The sequence below is a fragment of the Panthera leo genome, chromosome C1, assembly GCF_018350215.1.
Source record: "Panthera leo isolate Ple1 chromosome C1, P.leo_Ple1_pat1.1, whole genome shotgun sequence".
Classification (NCBI taxonomy): domain Eukaryota; kingdom Metazoa; phylum Chordata; class Mammalia; order Carnivora; family Felidae; genus Panthera; species Panthera leo.
The window spans coordinates 209,350,165-209,375,664 of record NC_056686.1 but is presented as its reverse complement, the minus strand read 5'-3'; the positions used below and the strand labels follow the sequence as shown (position 1 = coordinate 209,375,664).

Below are 25,500 nucleotides of genomic sequence, written 5' to 3'. Positions count from 1 at the left end.
AGTTTTGGGTAGAAGCAAAATATCAGAACTTCTCGCAAACTCAAATGCGAACAAACGGGTCTTAATAATTTCTGCATGTCTGTCGTGCAAAAATGTAAAACTTTTTGATACAACAAAAATGGGGTGAATTCAAAACAGTCTTCCAGCTGCACACAAATCATACTCCAGATTGCTGGATAATTGCTGATTATCATGAACCTTTAGAAACAAAGCCATCCTTAGGTATAAATACAAACCTTACAGGGTAGTGTAAGATTGGGAAGGAAAAAGTTATGCAAAAGCGTCTGAAAAAGTCCTCCGAAGATTTTTTTTGCCTCTTTACATATCAATATTAAGGCCGTTGTCAGCTGTTAGGCCATAGGATCTAATCCTAGGGAGCCTATTAGTCAGTGGGTCTCAAAGTGTGGCCCTTGGACTAGTGCACCAGCATCACTGGGAAACTTGTTAGAAATGTTCATTTTCAGGCCCCACCCCAGATCTCCAGAGTCTGAATGTCTGGTGTTTAACAAACCCTGCAGGTGAATCTGATCTGCATGAACATTTGAGAACCACCACTTTAAGCCACCGAACAATAACAAGGCCAGACAAAGCCCTGTATCAGTTTGATTTCTTCCGGGGGGGGGAAAAAAAAAGTCACACCTGTTTTACGGGCTGGTTATTCAGCAAATGGGGCATAACAATTGCATCCCCCTTGGCCACCCTCTCCCAGAAACCATGCTCGTGTCCCTACCCGACGCCAAAGAAACTGCCTTGTGAACCAATCCACCCTTTTCCCTCCCAATAAGAAAAGCATGTGCCAATCTTGAATGCCATTAGGTGCAGACAGGTTTGGCTGGGAGAGAGCCCCGGGCTGGATTTAGACTCCAGGGACAGTCACAAAAAGCAGATCTGGGACGTATCTTCTCCCGGGTTAGTGACTACCCCTGAGTGTCAGGAAGAACAAGAATAACGTTCTACCAAACTGTGAGAACACGTAGGTAAAAGGGGACCTGGGAACTCAAGGGGTGAGGGCACAGATTAGGTCAAAACAAAGGGCACTCCTAGGCTCAGTAAGTGGGTGGTTTATGTCAGTGATCTGAGATCCTAAGGTTTGAGAGGGTCAGGGAGACCCCAAAAGAGGGTCTACCAGCCTTCTTTACATCATCTTCTATCTGCTGTAGATTCCGCTTACAGAAGCGGAAATAATCATGTACTGTGGATGGGCTCAGATGATTTGCTGATATAACCAGTGTTCCCTGGAAAATCGTGGCCAAAGCCGATTTGAGCAAGAGAGAGACAAGACACTAAGCAGTTTGGTTTGGGTTTTGGGTCCTCCAAAGCAGCCCAAGAAAGTAAGGCCAAGAATGCAGAAGAACCGAAGGACAGATCCCTTCTTCTGATACTGAGTCTTGAACTGGTCACTTGTTCTATATTTTCCTGATCACCCAGACGACAGCCTGATGGTCTGCACATTTTACATACTGATGGGAATCAAAGGTAAATATGGTCAGGTTCTGCCAGTGCCTGGAACATTCCTTTTAACCTTATTGAAGGAGAGGAAACTATCTTAAATGGGCAGGAACAGCACCTGAGCAGCCCTGAACCGCCCCGGAAAAACTGTTGAGCTTAGTATATGCATTAGGGCCTCTTTTCCCAGCCTGGCGAGCGTATGCAGATCATATTACATTTCAAAAATGTAAGAAGCAGATCACTGAGAACGGCAACCGCTCTTTCTTTATACCTGGAGGAAGGAACCCACATGTCATGAGTTTCTCTGATTTGGGGACTTCTTTCCCTTGAGTTTCAGTTTCCCGTTGCTTTCCATCATATTGTCAGAAAGTCCTGTGGAGGGTCAAACTGACGGGGGCCCAGCAATGCGTCCTGGGATGGATACGCGTCATGTGGATAAGGTACATGTCAGGTGTGTGTTCCGCTTCCTCGTGCTTGTGTCCTCACACCCTCCCCGTTTAACCTCACAGATCACAAAAGAGGTCTTTCCCATCTGGACATACTCTTACCTGGCACTGCTGCTTCCAGTGTTCATCGTCACCGACTACGTCCGCTACAAGCCAGTCATTATCCTGCAGGGGATCAGCTTCGTCGTCACCTGGCTGCTGCTTGTGTTTGGTCAAGGATTAAGAGCCATGCAGGTGCTAGAGTTCTTCTATGGGATGGTCTCCGCCTCCGAGGTGGCCTACTATGCCTACATTTACAGCGTGGTCAGCCCGGAGCACTACCAGAAAGTGAGCGGCTACTGCAGGAGCGTCACCCTGGTGGCCTACACGGTGGCCTCGGTGCTGGCCCAGCTCCTGGTATCCCTGGCCAGGCTATCGTACTTTTACCTCAATGTCATATCCTTGGCCTCTGTCTGTGTGGCCCTTCTCTTCTCCCTGTTCCTACCAATGCCTGAGAAGAGCATGTTTTTTCATGTACAACCCGGCAAAGGAGCTCCTCCCAAGCCACCGGGAAAGGATGCTTTCTCAAAGGAACCACAAAAGGATGGCAAACCGGTCTGCAAAGGATTAGTCACCTTTTCAGGGAACCTGGGTGACGACGATCCGCTGAACGATCCAAAGCCGGGAAATGTAACGTTGAGAGTTTTTGTGCAGTGGTTCCAAGATTTGAAGGGTTGCTACTCCTCAAAGCATCTTTTTTACTGGTCCCTGTGGTGGGCTTTTTCCACAGCAGGTTTTAACCAGGTTTTGAACTACGTTCAAATCCTGTGGGATTACAAGGCACCATCCCAGAGCTCTTCAATCTATAATGGAGCAGTAGAAGCCCTTGCAACGTTTGGAGGTAGGTCCACCAGACTTTCTCTTTTCAGTGTGGCGGAAATATATTCTTTCAAATCATAGTCTCGGAGAGATTGGTTGTAGAGGTGTCAACAGTGAATACCAAATATTTCGAAAACGAAAAGAGCTTTTGTCACCAAATTTTAAAAAGGCAATGAATTTAAGGGAACATTGACAAAACTATCCATGGAAAATAGTGTAATCCACCCCTAAAAATAGGGACTGCGAATTTGTGTCCCACTGGCCATAAAGAGTTGGACAGTTTAAGGTAAAACTACCAAATCACTTTCCTCTCTAACCACTCTGTAACACTAGCCTTTAAACTATGGTTTGCAAACCATTAATAGAAGTGGGCAAACGATGGCCCATGGCCCACCAGAGATAATACTTTTTACATTTTTAAGAGGAAGTTGTAAGGGGAAAAAAAACAGTATATGACAAGGGTTGTAAAAGTAATAAATCCAAGCAAGCAACCAAATAAAAACAAAGAAGCCTATGTGGCCCACAAGCCTAAAATATTTACTATTGGGCCTTTATAGAATATAGGTCTTGAGATTAATGTAGTGGATTTCTAACCAGCATTTTTAAATCAAAGAACAGAATAGAAAATTTAGAACGGAATGGAATGGAATGGAATGGAATGGAATGGAATGGAATGGAATGGAATAGGATAGAATAGAATAGAATAGAATAGAATAGAATAGAATAGAATAGAGAATAGGGAGCATAGCAGCTTATAAGGATAAGTTTCATTTTATGAAAATTCTGTTTACGCTCACATATAAGTGTACCAGTGGACATATGAAGTATATTTCCTTTTCAGGCTATGGTCAAAGAAGTTTGAAAGCTACTGTTCTTTTTTTTTTTTTTTTTTTTTTTTAATTTTTTCTGTTAGCGTTTATTTATTTTTGAGACAGGGAAAGACAGCATGAACGGGGGAGGGTCAGAGAGAAAGGGAGACACAGAATCTGAAACAGGCTCCAGGCTCTGAGCTGTTAGCACAGAGCCTGATGCAGGGCTCGAACTCACGGACCGCAAGATCATGACCTGAGCCAAAGTCAGATGCTTAACCGACTGAGCCACCCAGGTGCCCCATGAAAGCTACTAAGAGCTACTTTACCATTTCAAAGGTTCCCATCAAGACAACTTAAATAATATATTTAGATCTTTCCTTCATTCTACATGCGGGAATTTGCCAAAGCTTGTTGTCTTCTGATTAAGATTATTTTCCATACTCAGCTTCCCCATTACCTACCATATCCAAATATTTTCTAGAATAATAGTGAATCCAGCCTGGATTCTTACAATCTTCTACCCTACCTCTTCTCCGCAGCCAGGTTATTGTATTGTATAATTTTCTCTCTGGCCCTTCATATGTATTATACTTTCATTCAAATGTTTAGTAAGAGCCAGTAAGAAGTGCGTCCCTCCACAATAGCCCCTAACAAATAGTGATCTTTTTTTTTTTTAATGTTTTATTTATTCTTGAGAGAGAGAAAGAGTTAGAGCATGAGCGAGGGAGGGGCAGAGAGAGAGCTGGACACAGAATCCAAAGCAGGCTCCAGGCTCTGAGTTGTCAGCACAGAGCCCGACGCGGGGCTCAAACTCACAAACTGTGAGATGACCTGAGCCAAAGTCGGACGCTTAACCGACTGAGCCACTCAGGCACCCCAATAGTAATCTTTGATTATGGAGAAAATGGCAAGGTGGCAGAGGCGGGTCCTCCAAGAGACTATGTGTGTTTCTGAGTATTTATTGCTTCTCCTTGAGCTGACTGACAAGTGTCTGCTTCAACCTTATTCACCCATAGATGGATTTCTGATACTGCATTTTGTCCACCAGAAAAGAGGCAGCAAGACTGAATGACCTTGAGAAGGTCTCTGGGGGATGGAGTGTTTCCAACTTGTGCCACTAGATTCACCCTTCAACCCTGTCCTGGGCTTCCTTCTTTTGAAAAATTTCCCTCCTGGCTGAGAAGCTACAGCAGTTTTGGGGGAATTTTAGATTCTTGTCCACGGACTCTTCCTTTTCCCCAGAACCTATTTTGTGCAGTTTGAAATACTTTTCCAAAGGGAGTGAGGTGAAAAGAGTGAGGGAAGGTGGGCTGACACAAGAGTTAATGGTCTAAAGTCAGAAGGGTAGAGGTCAGAGCTGTCTTTGAAGTGAGCCCAACAACGCACATGGATTTTCCTGACATAACAAAGCTTTCACATCAAATAAGACTTTGAAGATATTATTTTTGAAGTTGGGGTGTTCCACACCCACATATTTATTGAACATTTCAGGGTCCATTGTTGAGGTAAGAGTCTTCTCATTTCCCTTTCTAAAAATTCCATTTTGGCTCCTAGAAACCTGTTCTTGTATTTGTTTACCTTAAACCCATTTCCTCTCTAAGGCCTTGCTCCTGGAGAAAAGGGAGGAAAAAAAAAATCTTCTTCTCTTCACATAATGTGTAGAAAAGGTCAAGTGTTCATAAAGTTTATTCTTTAAAAGCCCCCTAAACACAGCTGTTCTTTAGTCTCTTTGTGATAGCGAGGATCCTAATTAGTGTCAAATTTTTAGGTAAAACCAGGAGAAAAAGGAGTGGTTTGCTGACTTAAGACCTCATGTAAACTAAGCCATGTCTTTAAGAAAGAAAGCTAAGGGTAGTAAGAAACCTGACAAATGGTTACTTTGTTCACAGCACGTTATAGGAACACATTATAAGAACGTGTATATAATGCACATTGTATCGATCTGTCCTAAGGATATGTCTAGGGACTACATGTTGGGCTTGGGTCAAAGTTTCTCATCCTCAACAACATTGACATTTCGGTTGGGGAAATTCTTTGTCGTGGGGGGGGGGGGGGGGGGCGTCCTGTGCATTGTAAGATGTTCCACAGCATCACTGGTCTTAACCCCCTAGATCCTGTTAGCATACCACCACCACCACCACCACCCCTGCCAAGTCATGAAAACCAAAACTGACTTCAAATATTGCCATCTGTCCCCTGAAGGGCAAAAGACCCATGTGAGAACCACTGGGTTATGGCTTGTTTAAATTTGAGTTAGAATCAGTGTTTTTGCAATCCTTATCGCACTCTTATTAACACTATAAATTGATAGGTCCAATTTCTCCAGTAGGCTATACTATTTTCAAGAGCAAGGATCCAACATTTACCACATTTTTCCACAGAGAAGCTCCAAAACATTTGATGGGTGAGTAGGTGAATGAGTGTGTGAACAAGTATAAAGGGGAATGATCAAACCAACAAATGGTGGGAAAGTGTATAGAGAGAATTCTTTAAAAGAAGTTTGGTACCTGTCAGGAATTTGAGGAAATTTTTAAATCAACGTTATAGAGAAGATAAAGAAAACAGAGACAGAGACACTGAGAGCGAGTCTCTCCTTGCTAGAGTAGCCGTAACGTGGCACAGAGAAAGACATGGAAGCAAGAGCTGGCATTCAGCTTGAAAAGCTTGGCGTCTCACTAGGTCACCAAGTATTCCCAATTTACCATTCCATACAGTCTGCTTTGTCTTGACTGAACTTTAGTCAGACTCCTCTCCTTACTACGGATCCCTGGACATTCTGCCTTCTCCAACTCTGAGTAAACACGACACAATATGGAATGTGCCCCAGCCCCCAACAGTTTCTCCTGAAAATTAGCTGACCACAGCAGGACACTTTCCTATCAGACTCCCCTGATCATTTCCCCTTGCTTGTCCAGCTTCCCCTTCAAAGATCCTGCTTATGTCTGCTTGCCCTATAGTAAAGGATTACCCTATAAAAGAAAATTCTTTTTCTGTTTGATTTCAAGATGCTTGCAGATTTTGGCAATCAGAGTGTTCTATTACAAGCCTTTCTTCTAAATAGAGCCTCTCCCTATCAAAGTCTGAATTTGTTTTTGTTTGACACCAGATTTCTGAACCTGAGTTTTATCCTCTGCAAAGGGAAGAAGAAAGGAAAAAATGGGCTCTACGGGTCCATTCCAGTGTGTGATTTATGGACACCCAAATTCAGTTGATCTATTTCAAACTTGAAGAGGAAAAGTTATGTACACTTCACAAAGCCAGATCAAGTGATTTTCATTCAATCGATGTTCACGATAAGTCTATTTTTTTTTTTTTTTTTTTTTTTTTTACCAAAGCCTGGAAATGCTTCAATTTCTATCCAATGTGAATTTTAACAAAGCGGCACGCTGCTTTGTTATGCACGGAATGACAAGATGTAATATACGTTGATTCCTTTCTTTCCAGGGGCTCTGGCAGCCTTCGCAGCGGGCTGTGTGAAAGTCAATTGGAACCTCGCGGGAGAGCTGGCTCTGGCGATCTTCTCAGCGGCAGATGCAGGCTCTCTACTTCTCATGCATTACACAACTAATATTTGGGTGTGCTATGCCGGTTTTTTGATATTCAAGTCAAGTTACATGCTTCTCATAACGATAGCAGCGTAAGTATTTGTCATTTCTTTCTTTATCTAAATCTGAAACAACAAAATATGTTTATTTATTCTTCCAGTTCTTCTGAATGGCATTTGCAATGTTATATTTAATGCTAAATGTAAGCGACAACGGGGGGGGTGGGGGGGGACGGGGGGAGGCACCTGGGTGGCTTAGTCAGTTAAGCTTTGGACTCTTGGTTTCAGCTCAGGTCATGATCTCACTGTTTTTGAATTCGAGCCCTGTGTCGGGCTCCATGCTGATAGCCTGGGGCCTGCATGGGATTCTCTATCTCCCTCTTTCTCTGCTCCTCTTTTTCTCTCTCTCTTTCTCTGTCTCTCTCTCTCAAAATAAATACATAAACTTTAAAAAAAACAAGAGACAATACAACTATATTCTTATTTTAACCAGCTCTCTCTTGGGACTTGGTTAAAGTTATTAATCAGGCAAAGAAAATTCAAAGTTCTCACAAGTAATAAACAGTGATCTGCCCTTACATTTTGATTTTTTTATCTTTTTTTATATTTTATTTACTTAATGGAATAATTTTATTGATTTTTTTTATTTTGTAGTCCTCTTTTTTTATTTATTTTAGTAAAAACACAGCATGAGATCTACGCCTCTTAGCAGACTTTTTTTTTAATTTTTTTTAACGTTTTTTTATTTATTTTTGAGACAGAGAGAGACAGAGCATGAACAGGAGAGGAGCAGAGAGAGAGGGAGACACAGAATCGGAGGCAGGCTCCAGGCTCTGAGCCATCAGCCCAGAGCCCAACGCGGGGCTCGAACCCACGGACCGTGAGATAGTGACCTGAGCTGAAGTCGGCCGCTTAACCGACTGAGCCACCCAGGCGCCCCGTTAGCAGACTTTTAAGTGCACTCTACAGTATTGCCGTCTATAGGCACAATGTTGTTCATCAGACCGCTAGAAATTTTTTGTGTTGCATTACTGAAAGATCGGTATTTATACATTAAGTAGCAACTCTTCATTTTCCCCTCCACCCAGCCCCTGGAAACCGCCATTCTTTCTATTCTTCGCTTCTTTGAATCTGATTACTTTAGACACCTCACATAAATGGAATCGTGCAACATTTGCCCTTCTATGACCGACACATTTTATGTAGCGGAATGTTTCCAGGTTTCATCCATGTTGTCCCAGATTGCAGAATTTCCTTCTTTCGAAGGGCAAATAGTAGTCATGTGTGTGTATATACCACATTGTCTTTATTCACGTCTTGGCTATTGAGAATAGCACTGTAACAAACATGGGAGTGCTCGTAGCTCTTCTAGACCCTGATTTCGATGCTTCTGGATAAATACTCACAAGTGGGAGCTTCTGGATTGTAGGGTAGTTCTCTTTTTAACTTGTTGAGGAACCTCCGCACTATTTTGTATTCCCACCAGCAGTGTACCAGTGTTCCAGTTTCTGCACTTTGATTTTGGTTTCTTAGCAGCATCATTTAATAATACGTGATTGTATCTAATTTTGACTAAGTTAGTTTGCACTCCCCATTTCCCCTACCCGCTTGAATAATCATGGCACATCGATTTCTTTTTGAAACAACTCATCGAATAGTCTCAGAGCAGTTGTAAAGGCGAAGCTGTTCTATAAAACCACATATGAATATAATAAATGTTAAATGACACAGTGGTTTAAACATAGGAAATATTTTATCTAGATTAATGAAAAAAGAAAGAAAATGAGCTGAAGAGGTGATGAGTGTTGCCTAAAGGATTAGGTAGGTATAGCTCCTCCTTTCCTATGTGGCAATGTGTTTCATTTTAGTTAGGAAGTTGATCAGTGATAAAGCAAGCAGCTGAAATAGTTTCCTTGACCTAACATTATCAGCTGCGTAATCTTGGATGTGCTCTTTGGCCTTAGACTTTTTTAGAGGCATGTGGAACATCATGAAGTGAATCAATATATGCATTATGTAGTTCCAGAAGAAGAGAACACAAAGAGAGAGAAAAAAAACACGTAAAGACATAATGGCCAAAAAGTTCCCAAATTTGATGAAAAACATTACTTTACATATCCAAGAAACCATAAATATTAATTTAAAATGTTAATTTACACGTTCAAGGAGCTCACCCATGAACTCCATGTAACGTGTTTAGGTTTAAGCCTACCAGTTTGTTATTGTTTACTATTTGTCCCACCTGTTCATTTGTCTTTATTCGTTTTTTGAAGTCAATTGAGCTTTCGTATTAATTCCATTTTATTTCCTGTATTGGTTTTTCTTGGCTAAGTCTTTATGTCTTTAGTGGGATTAGGGTTCTTAACTCATCAGTTTTCCTTAAATTAATGTTGTACCACTTCTTGTCTAAATACTTTAGAGCAACATAATTCCATTTACTCCCTGTCCCTTGTACTGTTTCACAGATTGTACTTCAGTAACTGTTATAAACCCTACAATACGTTATTATTCCATTTGCTATAAACTGAAAGTTATCTTTTAAAAATGAAGACAGGAAAAAAATAATCTCTTATGTGTGCTCATAGATTTACCTTTCTCAATACTTTTCATTTCTTTCTATATCCAAGTTTCCACCTGCTCTTGATTCCCTTCAGCCTGAAAACTTCCTTTAACATTTCTTGTAGTACAAACCTCCTGGTGACAATTTCTCTCAAATTTTATGCATTTAAAAATGAAGTTTACTGTCATTTCTAAGTACAGTTCTGCTGATCAGAATTCTTAGTTGATAGTGTTTTGTTATATTTTGTTTTGTTTTTCTGGTCAGCATGTTCAAGATTTATCCTTCCATTGTCTTTCAGCTTGCATTAAAGAGTTAGTTGTCATTCTCATTGCTGTTCCCCTAAATGTGATGGTAATTTTGCTCTAGGCTGCTTCTAAGATTTTCTGTTTTTATTTGGTTTTCAGAAGTTTGACTATACTTCTGTTTTCTTACTGGGATAGCATGATTTTTGGCTTACCCTGTTACTTTCTTATTGTTATTTCAGTCTTTTCTGACCTTCAACATCCTAACGAGATCTCTGTCTTCCCCCACTTTTGTTCTAGAAAATATTTGGAATTGTTTTGTGTTGTTTTGTTGTTTGTTTGTTTTGTCTTCGAAATCTAACTCTTGATTAGGAAAAAGAACTCAAGCCAAACCTGAATCCGTTTGGTTTAACGCTCAATGGCTATATGTAGGAAAATGGAGAACCTGAAAGTTAGCAACAATATTTTTTCAGAGTTATTTGTACTGTCCCCGGCCACAGCTTCTACACAATGAAAAGATAAAAGTATTATTCTTGAATGTTTCAGAACAGATTGGTTCACAGCCATCTGCATTTCTACTGCATACCATGAAGCAAGTCAATATTGTTCTACTAAAGAAACAAATAAGAAAATTTGAAGGAGAAAAAAGCTAGATTAACTGTCAGAATATGAGATGGTTTCGGAAAAAAAACACAACCCAAATGTTTTGGTGTATTGATAAATTCTCAGAATGATTTATTATAGACATACAGAAGTAGAGGGGTAAGTCACACGAATAGTAAAATGCTGCGATTCTGGGAGCCCGTGACGATGGAACTCATACACTGACCATCAGGGTTTTCCCAGACGGTATGTTCAGAGCATTCTACATAAAACTCATTGATCATCTAATTTGTCCATTCAGTCAGGTGACTGTTAAGTTTAGTGAAGAATTATTTTAGACATAATTAACTTTGGCTACATTATTTAGATTATCTAATTACTGAGCAGCGCTCAACAGGTAGTATCTTAATGTCAGGATACACACTCACCGTGGGGAAAAGAAGAGAACTTAACTTCATAGATCTGTCAAATTTGGTGCTGAATGAAATTATCACACACATGTCCACCTTCAGAATACTGATTGAATATCATTTTCTCTGTAGGTGAATCCAATCACTCTAACTCCATTTACATCTTATTACTTCTCCAGCTTCTAAGAAAATTTCCAAATAAATTCGGCAAGTGTTGGAGACATGAATCTCTAGTACAAAGGGTTAGTGTTCAGATTTGGAAGGAATTCTAAGATAATTGACCAGCCATGGTTTCAACCATCATGTGATACAAGAAGTTCATAAAAAATAATTTGATTTTTCTACAAAAAGATATTTACTACCTATATCTTTTTCATGATAAAAACTGATAAATTTAATTAAATATTAGTCAAAGCAGTTCTCTGGTAACAGTTAAATATTCCCTGTTGGAGTATAAGCTCTGTGAGGATAGAATCAAGTTAGTTCATTGTATACCTTGGTGTTTGACCCTAGTTCTTGCTTCATAATAAGCATTTGGTTAGCACTTCTTGAAAAAAAAAAAGTGAATACAATAATGCAATATTAAAAAAAAAACTTTTGGCTATTGATTTTTTTTTAATTAAACCATTCTATTTTTTATAGGCACAAAGTAATGTGCTTTTAAAGTTCATCGATTTATTTTTGAGAAAGATCATGAGGGAGGGAGGGGCAAAAAGAGGGAGAGAGAGAATCCCAAGCAGGCTCCATGCTGTCAGCACAGAACCCAATGTGGGGCTTGATCTCATGAAATGTGAGATCAGGACCTGAGCCGAAATCAGGAGTCAGATTCTTAACCGACTGAGCCATCCCAGCACACCAATGTATTTTTTTTTAATGCTTTAGAAAACGTTGCTATTACTTTCCTTTAAGTTATAAGGTAAATTGATAAGTGTCAATCCTGTATTTTCACAATATGTGGAACATAAATGATCAAATAAAATTTCAAAGTGGTCCTATCTTATAAAATTATAGACTATCTCAGAGGTTCATCTGTATTTAGTGCTAAATGCCTCACGGATGAACGTGATACAATTCTCTTTCCAAGAACTTACCAGCCCTGGCCAGTGGTTGCTTTAGGCCTACATAGAAATAATCCAGTAGGAGCTTTGAAATAAGATTTTAATCAGGGGGTGCCTGGGTGGCTCAGTTGGTCAAGTGTCTGACTTTGGCTCAGGTCATGATCTCACCATTCGTGGTTTTGAGCCCCCTATTGGGCTCTGTGCTGACAGCTCAGAGCCTGGAGCCTGCTTCAGATTCTGTGTCTCCCTCTCTCTCTGCCCCTCTCCTGCTCATGCTCTGTCTCTCAAAAATAAATAATGTTTAAAAAATTTAAAAAACAAAAGATTTTAGTCAGTATTTCAGAGGTTTAGACTGAAAAAAATCTTAGGATTCAATGCCACAGTCAGTCTGATGTCAGTATTACGTCTCCATCTGAATCCACCACATGTAAAGGTCTTATCCCAAACCAAGTAATCACTGATAAGCTGTTGAAGCATCTGTAAATATTAAATCAAGATTCCAACCTGGAATAATTTGCATACTAAAAGGGAAGCTGCCATTTGACTTAATCTAGGTTTCAAAAGCATCTGTCTCCTGTAACATTTCTTTCCAAAGGAACAATTGTTAGCTGAGCAAGAAAATCCCGAAATCATAAAGCCTATTTGGACCACCCGTTATATTCACTTTGTGGGATCTAGGATTATTTATGGGCTTTGCTATGCTTAATTGGTAAGTTTTTGCACTGAAATAATACATTTTCATTGAATCACATAATTTTTAAATGCTTGGATTGTTTTTTGCTGTGTGGATTTGGGGAGGGGATGTGAAAATAGTTAAAACTTTCCATTTGTTTTCATATTTTTTTTTTTTAAATTTTTTTTTTCAACGTTTTTTTTGTTTTCATATTTTTAAATAGATTCAGGTTATAAATGTCTTAGCTAAATTAGGTGGAACAATTCTTTTTTTTTTTTTTTTTTTTTTTTCAACGTTTTTTATTTATTTTTGGGACAGAGAGAGACAGAGCATGAACGGGGGAGGGGCAGAGAGAGAGGGAGACACAGAATCAGAAACAGGCTCCAGGCTCCGAGCCGTCAGCCCAGAGCCTGACGTGGGGCTCGAACTCACAGACCGCGAGATCGTGACCTGGCTGAAGTCGGACGCTTAACCGACTGCGCCACCCAGGCGCCCCTAGGTGGAACAATTCTAATGCATACATGTCAGTCTTGCCTGGCTAACATTAAAAACCCAATAAATTATTTAAAATGAATTAATGCCAGATTGAATCAACTGTGAAAGAAAAGAATTTGTGAGTTTTCCAGAGAAAAATTCCCCTATTAGACTCTGAAACCGCTAACGTAGACAGTCAATGATCCAGTGAACAATCTCCAAATAAATAAAAACTCATCAAAGGGGCTTGTGATTTACTCATTGATACGTCTAAGTTAAAAAGTGACTGATAAACCATAGCCACATCCAGTGATGTTCAGTGCTCCCTCGTTGCAGAACATTTGGAATATTTGGTTCAATTTTAGAAAAGGTTCATTCATTTTAAATTCTTAAAATACATCACATCGCATGGAATGTGAAAATACAACACTTCACTATTTCATTTACCCTTCACTCCTTTTTCTCTGCTAGAAGAGCTTTTAGCAAGAAACTGTCAACAGAAGCCTGGGCTTCCTGAGGGGAGCCAAGTCTTAGGAACAACACGATTCCTTGCTCTGTATTTAAAAGCCCACATATGTATGCTTTCAAAGCTCTTTCCATTTGTACAATGTTAGATTTCAGATTGCTGTTAACCTCAGTGTGGAACGCTATGCCCTGGTATTTGGAATCAACACCTTCGTCGCCTTGGTGATCCAGACTGTCATGACTATAGCTGTGGTTGACAACCAGGGACTGGGGCTTCCGGTCAGCATACAGGTAAGTGCATGTTTCTGTGCTCTCACTGACACAGAGGCATATTTGGAAACTACACACACACACACACACACACACACACACACATTTATATTATATACATAGTAATCAGACTTTCTGAGATATAATTTTCATACAATAAATTGACACATAAATAAATGTATATACAGTTCTGTTAACTTAGGCAAAAACACAGCTGTGTAGCCACCACCACATGGAAATAAAGAAGAGTGCCTTCACTGAGAAAATGCCCATGTCCCTCTGCAGTCAGTCGCCTCTCTCCACAGCACCCCCAGAAACCCACTCATCACTTTTCTATCCCTATAGGTTTGTCATTTCAGAAAGTCATATAAATGGGGCACCTGGGTGGCTCAGTCAGTTGAGTGTCTGACTCTCGATTTCAGCCCAGGTCATGATCTCATGGTTCGTGAGATCGAGCCCCACTTCGGGCTCTGTGCTGACAGCATGGAGCCTGCTTAGGATTCTCTCTCACCCTCTCTCTCTGCCCTTCCCCTGCTCGCTTGCTCTCATTCTCTCTCTCTCTCAAAATAAATATTTTTTTAAGTCATAAATGGAATCATAGTGTCTATAGCCTTTTGTTTCTGGCTTTTTTCATTTAGCATAGTGTCTTCAATGGAATAATTTTGTATTGAGAGATATAAACATGATGAGGTTAAGGTATATTCTAGTTCTTTTTTATTTTTTTTAATTGTAGAGATATAGAGCACGTGCTCACACAAGCAGGGGAGAGGGGCAGACGGGGGGAGAGAGAGAGAGAAAGAGAGAGAGAGAGAGAGAGAGAGAGAGAGAGAGAGAATCTCAAGCAGGCTTCACACTGAGCATAGAGCCCGACATACGACTCAATCCCACGACCCTGGGATCATGATCTGAGCCAAAATCAAGAGTCGGACACCCAACCATTTGAGCCATCCAGGCACCCCAATGCATTCTATTTCTTAAGAAAATTTTTTATTAAACAGGTGACCTTTTCATTAAGTAGGTGCTAGAGTGAAAGAATGACCTAAAATAGAGCCATGAAGTCATTCCACTTTAAGTGGTTCTCATTACCCACAGCTAAAGGTTTTTCTTGCTCTGGCTAAAGTTCAATCTTATTAAAGCTTAGTTCACAAATTTTGTAAGCCTACTCAGTCTTACGGACAAAATGGTTGATCTTACATGTCTCTACATATCCAATGCAAATGTTTAGAATATTGAAATGTCTTCTTTAAAAAGAAAAAGAGAAAAAGAAGTCATTTCAAGAAACACAATTGACACCGGGACATTTAAGAAGTTTATTTTAGGGGAGCCTGGGTGGCTCAGTCGGTTAAGCGTCCGACTTCAGCTCAGGTCATGATCTCGCGGTCCGTGAGTTCGAGCCCCACGTCGGGCTCTGTGCTGACAGCTCAGAGCCTGGAGCCTGTTTCAGATTCTGTGTCGCCCTCTCTCTCTCTGACCTTCCCCCCGTTCATGCTCTGTCTCTCTCTCTGTCTCAAAAATAAATAAACTTAAAAAAAATTTTTTTTAAAAAGAGGTTTATTTTAATCTCACACTAGTTCAATAGAAAGAAAGACATCTTCATTGAATAAATACAACACTAAGATTGATTCAGACTCAATTCTTTTTGAGAACATAAAACAAGCAATTGTTAGTTTCTAACATAAAATTTAAATTCCTGGTTTATTACCCAGCTTGAAATTTGCTGTCCAGCTTTTTAGAAATTACTGGGTACGTGATGTGATCGAGAGAGCGCAAGCTTGAAAACAACCAAGAGTGGATTTGAACCTTGATGTTCCTTAGTGATTTCTTAAGAACTTTTTATTTGGGAAAATTTCAAATGCATTTTAAAAATGGAGAGAATAGCGTCGTGATGTCTCAGGCACCCGTCACCCAAACTTAGCAATTATCGTTTTATGGCCAATCTTGTTTTCTCTGCACCTGCCACCCAGTTCTCCACCCTTACCCTGGAGATGTAGTTTTGTTTTAATGTCTCAGGTTTCTGTTCAGTAACATGGAAAATATAAAACCTACTTTATGAGATCTTAGCTTAGATGCCCACCTGTAAAATACACCATTCCTGGCCGGTAGGGTACTCAATACATGGTTGCGTTCCTCTCTTTTCTTAATAGAAAAAAAGAATAATTATTCACCTTAGTCAACACTGTTAGGATGCGCTTATTGTTTCTAAGGCCTTCTTCATACATCACACCTCCAGATATTTCCTTCATTTTTCTACAAATCCATTGTGTCTTAATCTGAAATTAATGAATTCCTAGAACAGAAGGAGGCAAAACAGAACTTGAGAAGAAAATTGCCCGTCAATCTGCCTGTCCTCCTCTCTGCCACTATTTTGTGTAATCTGATTTAAACGACTGCTTTGTGGGAAAATCAATACATTTTGACCTTTCTGAGGAGTTCTCGCAAACATCAAGAGCTGGGGGTGAAAATTAAATTTGGCAGTAAAAGTCAAGCTCCACCTTTGTTTCCCCTGATAATTCAAGATGTCCAAATGGTTTTATCTTCGCAACAAAGGGGAATCTGGATTCGGGGCACTCCTATAAAATCTTTCATTATATTTCTATCTATCTTCTTTTGTAGCCTCTGCCAATATCCTCAATGCTAGCACAATTTTCATAGAGGTTCTTTCATGTAAGTTACTTAATGTAAAACTCAACTCCTGAGTAAAGGACTAGTTTACCTGGATTGCCAGAGCCGGGTAAGCAAAAAATATTTAGTCCAAAGGCATAACAGAAGACAAATCCTATTTCTATAAAATTTTCCCCAGACAAAAGAAGTCTCATTGCAGATCCCTGGTTTTGAAAAGCAACCTTCTTAAAAATTGATTTTGGGTAGGAATCTGATTGAATATGCTTGAATTAAACTTTGGAGAGCCAAGAATATACAGGTATATTGATTAATAACTCCCAAATCGCAATCCTAAATGCCTATTTGTCATTGATTATGCACTTATGATAGCCCATGAGCTTCCTACTATAATTTCAAGTGCCATTTTAAAAGATTGGAATCTAAAAAATAGAAAATACAACCTAAGTCAGCATTTTCATATGACTTAGAGATTCAGCAGAGAGAAGTCTGTGTTGAGACATCCTGAACTAAGTCCCCCATTTTCGCATTATTTCTCAACCTGTTATCACAGAATAAGCTTTTTATAACTTTCTCAATTTAAAAGGACCATAGAGATCTTGAAAAGAGGTTCCACGCACATCTTTGAATATTACTAAAAGGCTAAGGGGAAAAGGCCCGTGAGAAAAGTTAAAAGCATCTTTTTACCTCATCTAGAAAAAGCTAAGGAGTAATTGAGCTAGTTGTGTAAGAAGTGGTAACTTTAAAGCGTGTCTTTACTAAAGACCTAAGATAATACTGCGGTATACTGATGATATAAAATAATTTTCTGGGGAAGTTTCGTTTTTTAAAAAAAATAAGTGAAATCCATTAAGTCTAAAGTTATGAGGGACTTTTGCTGGGAATGGGTGAGTAACACACAACTCCAAAAAGGCTGATTTTTTAAAAAGTACTCTTTTTGTCAGGTGAAAGTGGTGATAACACCTCACAAGTTTCACTCCAAGACACCCATTTCCAGGTTGGTTACCCGTTACTATAGCCCTCCATCCCTCCCATCCCCAGACCCCGCTCCCCCCCTCCAAGTTGCAGAGATACCCCTTGGAATGGGCAACACATTGGTAACCAGAAATTTCATGTTGATTGTGGGAGATGCCATTCATTCAACTCCCATTCATGAATCTCATTACCCTCCTTCTCCCTGGATAGTCTTGAGGCTTAAGCTATGAAGAGCAACACTTGATGTCGTAAGGGAGGAAAAATATTGTTCCTTCCTACCCTACTTGGTTGTCAGCTGGGTCTCTGTAACAAAGATTAACAAAAGTACGCAACTGTGTTTGATTATAAGTTTTATGTAACGCGGGAGCCTTCATGAGGAAGTGAAGACACAAAGAAATAGTTAAGCTGGAGTGTTTTTATGCTAGATTTGATAAAGAGTAGAGAGTTGGGGAAAAAAAATACGATAGGACAAGAAGGTTACGAGCTAAGAATAGTAAGCTGGGGAAGCTTCACACAGCCTGTTCATTCAGATTTCTTTCCGTGTCCTTTTATCTTCGGAGATAAGGATGTTCCTTTCCTCCGAATATAGACACTAGGGTCTTATGACCTGCTCCAGGGGACGGTCAGAAAGTCCTTCCTGCACATGCTATATCTCAAATTCCTTCAGTTAAAAAATATTCACTATGCCAAAGTGCCATATTTGGGGGTAAATTGTCCTGAACCCTATCACCAGCAAGTGGGGGGGAAGTACACATGAAAAAGAAAAGGGAAAGGGCATTGATGTAAAGTGATCCCTCAATGTCATAAAAACCACAGCTGCCGCCCTGCTCTGTCTCCCCTGTCCTCACTGAGAAATGCAAAATGATCCTCGCCAGCTCTCTTGGCAGGAAGCCACTGCACTCAGCCACTCTGGGACCAGATGGACCCTGATTACGCACTCCATTAGATTATCTGGCTAGGATAACTGGTACTTTCGTCTGCCTTAAATTAAATAAAAATTAGAATCATGAAAATGGATTTTTAGTTTTAACCCCAAAGGGCTTAATAAGGGAAGGGGCACTCTAAACAGAAAGATTATCTCACAAAAGGGAGAACGGCGATGCTATTATTTTAAGTGCATGAAATGGGGATTCGTTCAGGTATTGGGCAGCCTCCCATACATCAAACCTGAAATTTTTCAGATGTGTTGAAATCATGGAATATTTGCCGGTCTCGATAGCTCAGATGAGCGTGTTCAGTTCAGACTCATTACCTCAAACATGTGAGATACGTGTTCCGTCGGACTTAGGTTTCGCTACTTTGTAAACTATTTTGGAATCTTAACCCAAAGAATAGCTGAAGGTGAAGCCAGATTTTCATTATCAAACAAAATACATGGATTTTCAATGAGTTTGGGTCCTGACCTTCAGACATTGTCTTGCTTTCCTACTCTTCTGTTCTAGTGGAAATGATCTGAATGCAGGTACCTTAGAGGAATTGGGGTTAAGGGATTGCATTTGAAGAAGGAGAAGAAGGGTGGCTGTCCAGGTTGTTTAAGTTTAAAGTTTAAACAAATGTGAAAATATTAAATTAAGAAAGACTTTCATTAAAAGCTACGTACTTTTAAAGATATTAAAATAAGAAAGGCCTCGTTCCACTAAAGCCATCGACTCGTTATCGGAAAAACACATGACGCCATAGAACACCTAAAACTCCTGGATATAAATTGAAGATTTTTTAATAAATGGCTGAATTGGTAAGAAATAAGAAAACGCCCCGGAGGTCAAAGCAGGAACAGGAAACCAGATAGATAAGGGCACACCGGGTCTGTCATGTGCTCCAGCATATGCTGGACTGATTCTCCCAGTGACCTGGAATGTTGGTTTTAGTGGCGACCCCAAATCTACACTGTCAGTGAGTGATGAAATAGAACATGAAATTATGGCGGGGGTGGGGGGATCTCCAGCAAAGAAGATGAACCGGGGTGATGCCAGAGGAATTTATTTTAGAGATTTGCTTCAAAAGCCAGCACTTACATAATTCCAGGGCCCAATTTCTACATGCTAAACGTTATTTTTCAAGCTGAGTATTTAGTTTAAAGTGCCCCTGGTTGGTAATGGCCCCAGGCACTTATACGTGTCCAAATAAATGCTGTCTGGAAGACTATCCTTCCATGCAGAAATCAAAAAACCTGCCGCAGATATAAAAGTCCAAAATCATGCATAGATATAAAGTACCATGAGCAAGCCAACTGAAGTAATAAAGAATCAGACCGACAGAGATTTGAGACAGAGGAATTAGCATCAGAATGTAAAGTAAGATGTTTAACACGTCGGTACACAGAGGAAAATGATAACATAAGAATGGAACAAGATACATCATGAATATCTGGGAAAAATAGAACTAATCAGAATTAGGAACTTAAACATGTTAAGGGCAACGTAGACACATACATAGGAAAAATTACTGAATGGGAAGAAATCACCAAGAATGCAGCACAGAGAGTGAGAGAAGTGGAAAAATTATTCATACGCATGGGGATTAAAATGAGAAAGTTCAACAAATACCTATTTCGAGTTCTTTGATGAGATAATAGAGGTAATAGAGGGGCACATGGGTGGCTCAGTGGGTTAAGCATCCGACTTCGGCTCAGGTCCTGATCTCAAAAGGTTTGTGGATTCAAGCCCCGAAGTGGGCTCTGTGCTGACAGCTCAGAGCCTGGAGCCTGGAACCTGCTTCAGATTCTGTGTCTCCCTCTCTCTCTGCCCCTCCCCCTGCTCATGCTCTCTCTCTCTCTGTCTCTCTCTCTCACTCTCTGTCTCTCTCTCTCAAAAATAAATAAACATTAAAAAAAATTCTAAGGTAGCAGAGAGGCAGATAAATATACACTGAGAATTTTCCACCAGTAATCAAAAGCATGTATTCTTAGAATTAAGAAGCCCCCAAAAATCTCAAAAAGAGTAAGTAAAAGAAAATTCATATCTAAACACACTGGGTTAAATGCAGAAAATCAAAGAAAAAGAAATCTTAAAAATAGAGAAACAGAACATCAGCTATAGAGAAATTATAATAGACAACGGACTTTTCAGTAGCTCACGCGGAAGTCAGAAAATCAATGACTTCAAGTGTCGGAGACAAAAACTGCCAGCCTGGAATTATAGACAAAGAGAAACCACATTTTAGAAAAGAGAGCAAGGAGGGCGCCTGGGTGGCTCAGTCGGTTGAGTGTCTGACTTTGGCTCAGGTCATGATCTCACGGTTCGTGGGTTCGAGCCCCGCAACGGGCTCTGTGCGGACAGCTCAGAGCCCGGAACCTGCTTTGGATTCTGTGTCTCCCTCTCTATCTCTGCCCCTCCCCCACTCGCTCTCTGTCTCCGTCTCAAAAATAAATAAACATTAGAAAAAAATTGAAAAAACAAATAAATAAATAAATAGGAGAGCAAGGAGCATCTGGGTGGCTCAGTCAGTTAAGCGTTTGGATTCTTGGTTTTGGCTCAGGTCGTGATCTCACGGTTCATGAGACCCAGCCCCACGTCAGGCTGTGTACTGACAGCACAGAACCTGCTTGGGATTCTCTCCCTCTGTCTCTCTGTCTCTCTGTCTCTCTCTCTCACCCTCCCCCACTCACTGAGCTCTCCTTCTGTCTCTCCCTCAAACTAAATAAACATTAAAAGATAAATAAATAAAACTGAGGGCATGTTAAAAAATAATAAATAAATAAATAGAAACGAGAGCACAGTGAAGACATTTGCAAACAAACGGAAATGGGATGAGTGTGTTATCACCAACAAACCTTTACAAAAGCAATTTCTCAAAGATGCACCTGAGGAAGAAGGAAAATTATCCCAAGAGGAAGGTATTTCCCAAAAGAAGGAATGTGAAAGAAAGAAAGAAAGAAAGAAAGAAGCAAAGAAACAAAGAAAGAAATAAAGAAGCAAAGAAAGAAGAAAGAAAGAGAAGAAAGAAAGAAGAAAGAAAGAAGCAAAGAAAGAAGAATGAAAGAAGAAAGAAAGAAAGAAAGAAAAGAAGAAAGAAAGAAAGAAAGAAAAGCAAAGAAGAAGAAAGAAAGAAAGAAAGAAAGAGAAAGAAAGAAAAGAAAGAAGAAAGAAAGAAAGAAAGAAAGAAAGAAAGAAAGAAAGAAAGAAAGAAAGGTGTGAGTAAATCAAAACACGAAGCATTTAAAAGTTACATTTTACATCTTGAGGAGTTTCTTTAAAAGATGTCCAAAGTACTCGACAACAGTGATATCTGTCAGCAGAAGGATGTTCAGAACGAAAGATTTTGTACTGTTGCAGAGGAGGGCAGGAATTACCGATGGGCCACTGCTGGGGGCAACACCAAGCGGGGAGCAGGGTGTAAGTCCCTCTGGTGGGGAGGTGGGTTTCATCACCTGCATTGTTCAAATTGCCGCAGCGTGACGATAACGACACGCAACAGACTTTTGATCAGTTTTGCTACAGTTTTGAAGTTCTCTGCAGACAGTTCTCCCCCTTACTGCCTGTACCTAAAGCATACAACAGCCACCAGCGTCAGCTTAACACATCATTGCTTTGTTTATTTAAGAGCTGCTATTTCAAGTGTAACTAGGAAAGAATCAGACGTTGATTATGCAATTATTATACAGCAGAGAGAAATAAAGCATAGCACATGGAAAAACGGTCACACGAAAGAGTTCGAGAAAGGAGGGGAAAATTGAAGAGCGTGAGAAATAGGGAAAATAGGGCGGTAAAAAATACAAATAGGTTAATTATCGCTAAATAATAAATTAACTCATGGGTTGAACTGCCAACACACAGGAAACAGGAGAAGCAGAAGAACTCATTAAGTGACGTCCAGGGATGTCACCCATAAAACACCAGAGTCTGGGAAAGGACAGGTTTCCAACAAATAAAATGAAGACTGATCATGTCTTGAGAAATTCAGCAATCAATCACGATGTGTGGATCTTCTTTGAAATCTGATTCATACCCAGAAACTAAAACTATTCTGAGACAAGCAGGGAAATTTGAGCCCTGACTAGACAATACTAAAGAATTGTTAGGGTCCGCCGTTGAGTGTTCGACCCTTGATTTCGGCTCAGGTTATGATTCCTGAATTTAAAATTTTAAATGAAAAAAAGAAAATGAGAATAAAAAAAAAAAAAGAAAACAATTATTTTTTTTCATTGTTAATTTTTTAAGTGTGATAATGATTTGTGGTTATGCTTTTGTGCATCTTTATTTTTATTTTTTTAATGTTTATTTTTGAGAGAGAGAGAGAGCGCGGGAGTGTGAGTGGGGGAGGGGCAGAGAAGCAGGCCCTAGGGTCTGAGCTGTCAGCACAGAGCCCGACGCGGGGCTCCAACTCCCGAGCTGTGAGATCATGACCTGAGCCAAAGTCAGACGCTTAACCGACTAAGCCACCAAGGTGCCCCCGTGCATCCCTATTTTTAAAGATACAAACTAAGGGGCCCCTGGGTGACTCAGTCAGTTAAGCGGCCGAGTCTTGATTTTGGCTCAGATCACGATCTCATCTCATCCCATGAGATGGAACCCTGGGGCTCGGCTCTGACATTGCTGAGCCTGCTTGGGATCCTCTCTCTCTGTCCTTCCCCAGCTTGCAAGCGTGCCCTCTCTTGCTCTCTCTCAAAATAAATAAACATTTTTTAAAAAGATATAAACTGAAATATTCATTACATGATATGATACTAGATTCAAATTAATCTGTGAGACGAAAAGGTAAGTGGTTGGGGCACTATGGAAGCAAGACTGGCTATGAGCTGATAATTGATGAAACCAGATCACGGATTTATGGGCATTTGTATACTATTCTGTCCACTTTTGTGAATGTTTATAATTTTCCAAAAATAAAAATTAAGTGATTCCAAGCTAGACAGACCAGAAAAAAAAAAAAACAAAAACAAAAACGAATAAATAAAGACAATAAAAATATTTTCAGGTTAGATTCTTACAACTATGGTCTATTTACAGAAAACACATCTAAAATGGAAAGACATCTAAAGTTTGGAGTGGGGAGGGAAAATTCATATGATGCAAACAAAAATTTTAAGAGTTAATATAGTTAAATTTTTTAAAAGACAAAGCATAATTAAGTCGTCTTGATCTATATATCTAAGGAGAGTCGTTAAAAATGACCAAAAGTCGGGGCACCTGGGTGACTCAGTCGGTTGAGCATCCGACTTCAGCTCAGTTTATGATCCCACGGTTTGTGAGTTTAAGCCCGTCATCAGGCTCTCTGCTGTCAGCACAGAGCCCACTTGGGATCCTCTGTCCCCCGCCTCTCTCTCTGCCCCTTTCTTGCTGGTTCTCTAAATAAATAAATAAATAATTTTTTAAAAAATGATTCAAGGTTAATGTATTATTCATTAGTAATATATCTGGGTTCTAAAATTCTACATATCTATTAATATCATTTCAATATTTTGGATAGGAACACTGTCAAGCATGTTACGGTCTAAGAAAAAAATGAACTCCCAATTTCATATACTAAATGTGAATAGAAAAAAAGGAAGAAAAACGAGAAGGAAGTCTATATAGAGTCTATATAGATGGAGAACTTCAGAACTACGGAAACAGTTGACATTGAATTCTACTATGTGGGTACTTTTCTGTGCACCCTACATGTAATAACTCATCTAATCCTCGCGACAAATGTGTAAATATGGGTATTATTGTAATTTTACAACTTGGAAAACTGAGGCAGAGAGAAGATCCATGATCTGTTTAAAATCTCACAGCTAGTAGTAAAGCATCATTACCTACCTGTAGTGTTGAACACCCATTTTTATATCATTCATGATTTCTCTCTTTTTTTTTTTTGTCTTCTTTTAGTTTTTAATCTATGGGAGTTATTTCTCTGTTATTGCTGGAATTTTCCTCATGAGAAGCATTTACATAATCTATTCAGCCAAATGCAGACAGGGAAGATGTAATTCTACTACTGACCAGAAACCACATGATCCAGAGGACTCCATTTCTGATATGAACACAGTGACGCAGTTTTAGCCTGGTCTCTCCTATCATGGACTCAGAAGACGGACTGTTCGGAAAATATATGGTGCTAAACTACATGGCATTTTAATTTTTTGTCCTAGATTAAGACACCATAAAAGACAGAATTATCATCAACACTACATCAAAACCTCAGCTACGGGCTGATGAGCAGGGTACAACCAAAAACTGGAGTTGACCAAGTTGAAACCAGCCATCTTTATGGCCTCGGTGAGCAACTGGGACCCTAAATACTATTTGAATACTTTGAAGTCCATCCCAAAACAACATGGAAATCAGACAAGTGGGACCATCCAAAAACAGAAACATGAAATATCCCAGAGTTAATGATATATATTAGCATTCTGTGCCCAACCTCATAAAAGTGTGATTTGTTTTGATCTAGGTAATAAAGAAGTTTCTAGCACAGGTCTGATGCATATTAAATGATCAATACGTGATAACCGGGACTCCTGGGTGACTTGGTCAGTTAAGCATCAGACTCTTGATTTCGGCTCAGGTCATGATCTCAGGGTCATGATATCGAGCCTCGCATCAGACTCCCCACTGACGGCGCGAGGTCTGCTTAGGATGCTCTCTCTCCCTCTCTCTCTCTCTCTCTCTCTCTGCCCCTCCCCCACTCACCTGGGAGCACATGCTCTCTCTCTCAAAAAAAATAAAATATGCGATAACCATATTGTATTCATATTGTATACTACCAAAAACATTAGAATGGGGAAAATAATTTAATTCCCCCAAAATGAGGCCAAAAAATTAAGGGAAAATTTTTCCTTAAACTTTACCATGACCCTGCATGAAAAGACTGAATGTTGTAATGATTTCAGTTCTTCTCAAACTAATTTATGAGTTTGTTGCAATTTGTGACGGTCTTATGTGTCCACTTGACTGGGCCAAGTTTCTCATTGATTCTAATAAGCACTAAAGGAGGTATTGCTGTGATGTATTTTGCAGATGTGATCAAAGTTCCCAATTAGTTGACTTTCAGTAAGGGAGATTATCCTAGATAATCTAGATGGGACCAATCCAATCAGTTGAAAGGCCTTAAGAGAAGAA

The 25,500-nt window shown here is 39.8% G+C and overlaps 1 protein-coding gene across 1 annotated transcript in view; it reads left to right on the top strand.

The window, feature by feature from the left end:
* LOC122228345 (thiamine transporter 2-like) overlaps positions 1 to 24,855 on the top strand; it is a 38,909-nt gene extending 14,054 nt beyond the window's left edge. Inside the window, exons 3-6 of the mRNA XM_042953341.1 lie at positions 1,959 to 2,775; positions 7,010 to 7,202; positions 13,744 to 13,885; positions 24,268 to 24,855. Of these exons, the coding sequence (XP_042809275.1) occupies positions 1,959 to 2,775; positions 7,010 to 7,202; positions 13,744 to 13,885; positions 24,268 to 24,441 (1,326 nt within the window). The 3' untranslated portion in view covers positions 24,442 to 24,855. The remainder of the gene's footprint in view (positions 1 to 1,958; positions 2,776 to 7,009; positions 7,203 to 13,743; positions 13,886 to 24,267) is intronic.
* The last annotated feature ends 645 nt before the right edge of the window (positions 24,856 to 25,500 follow it).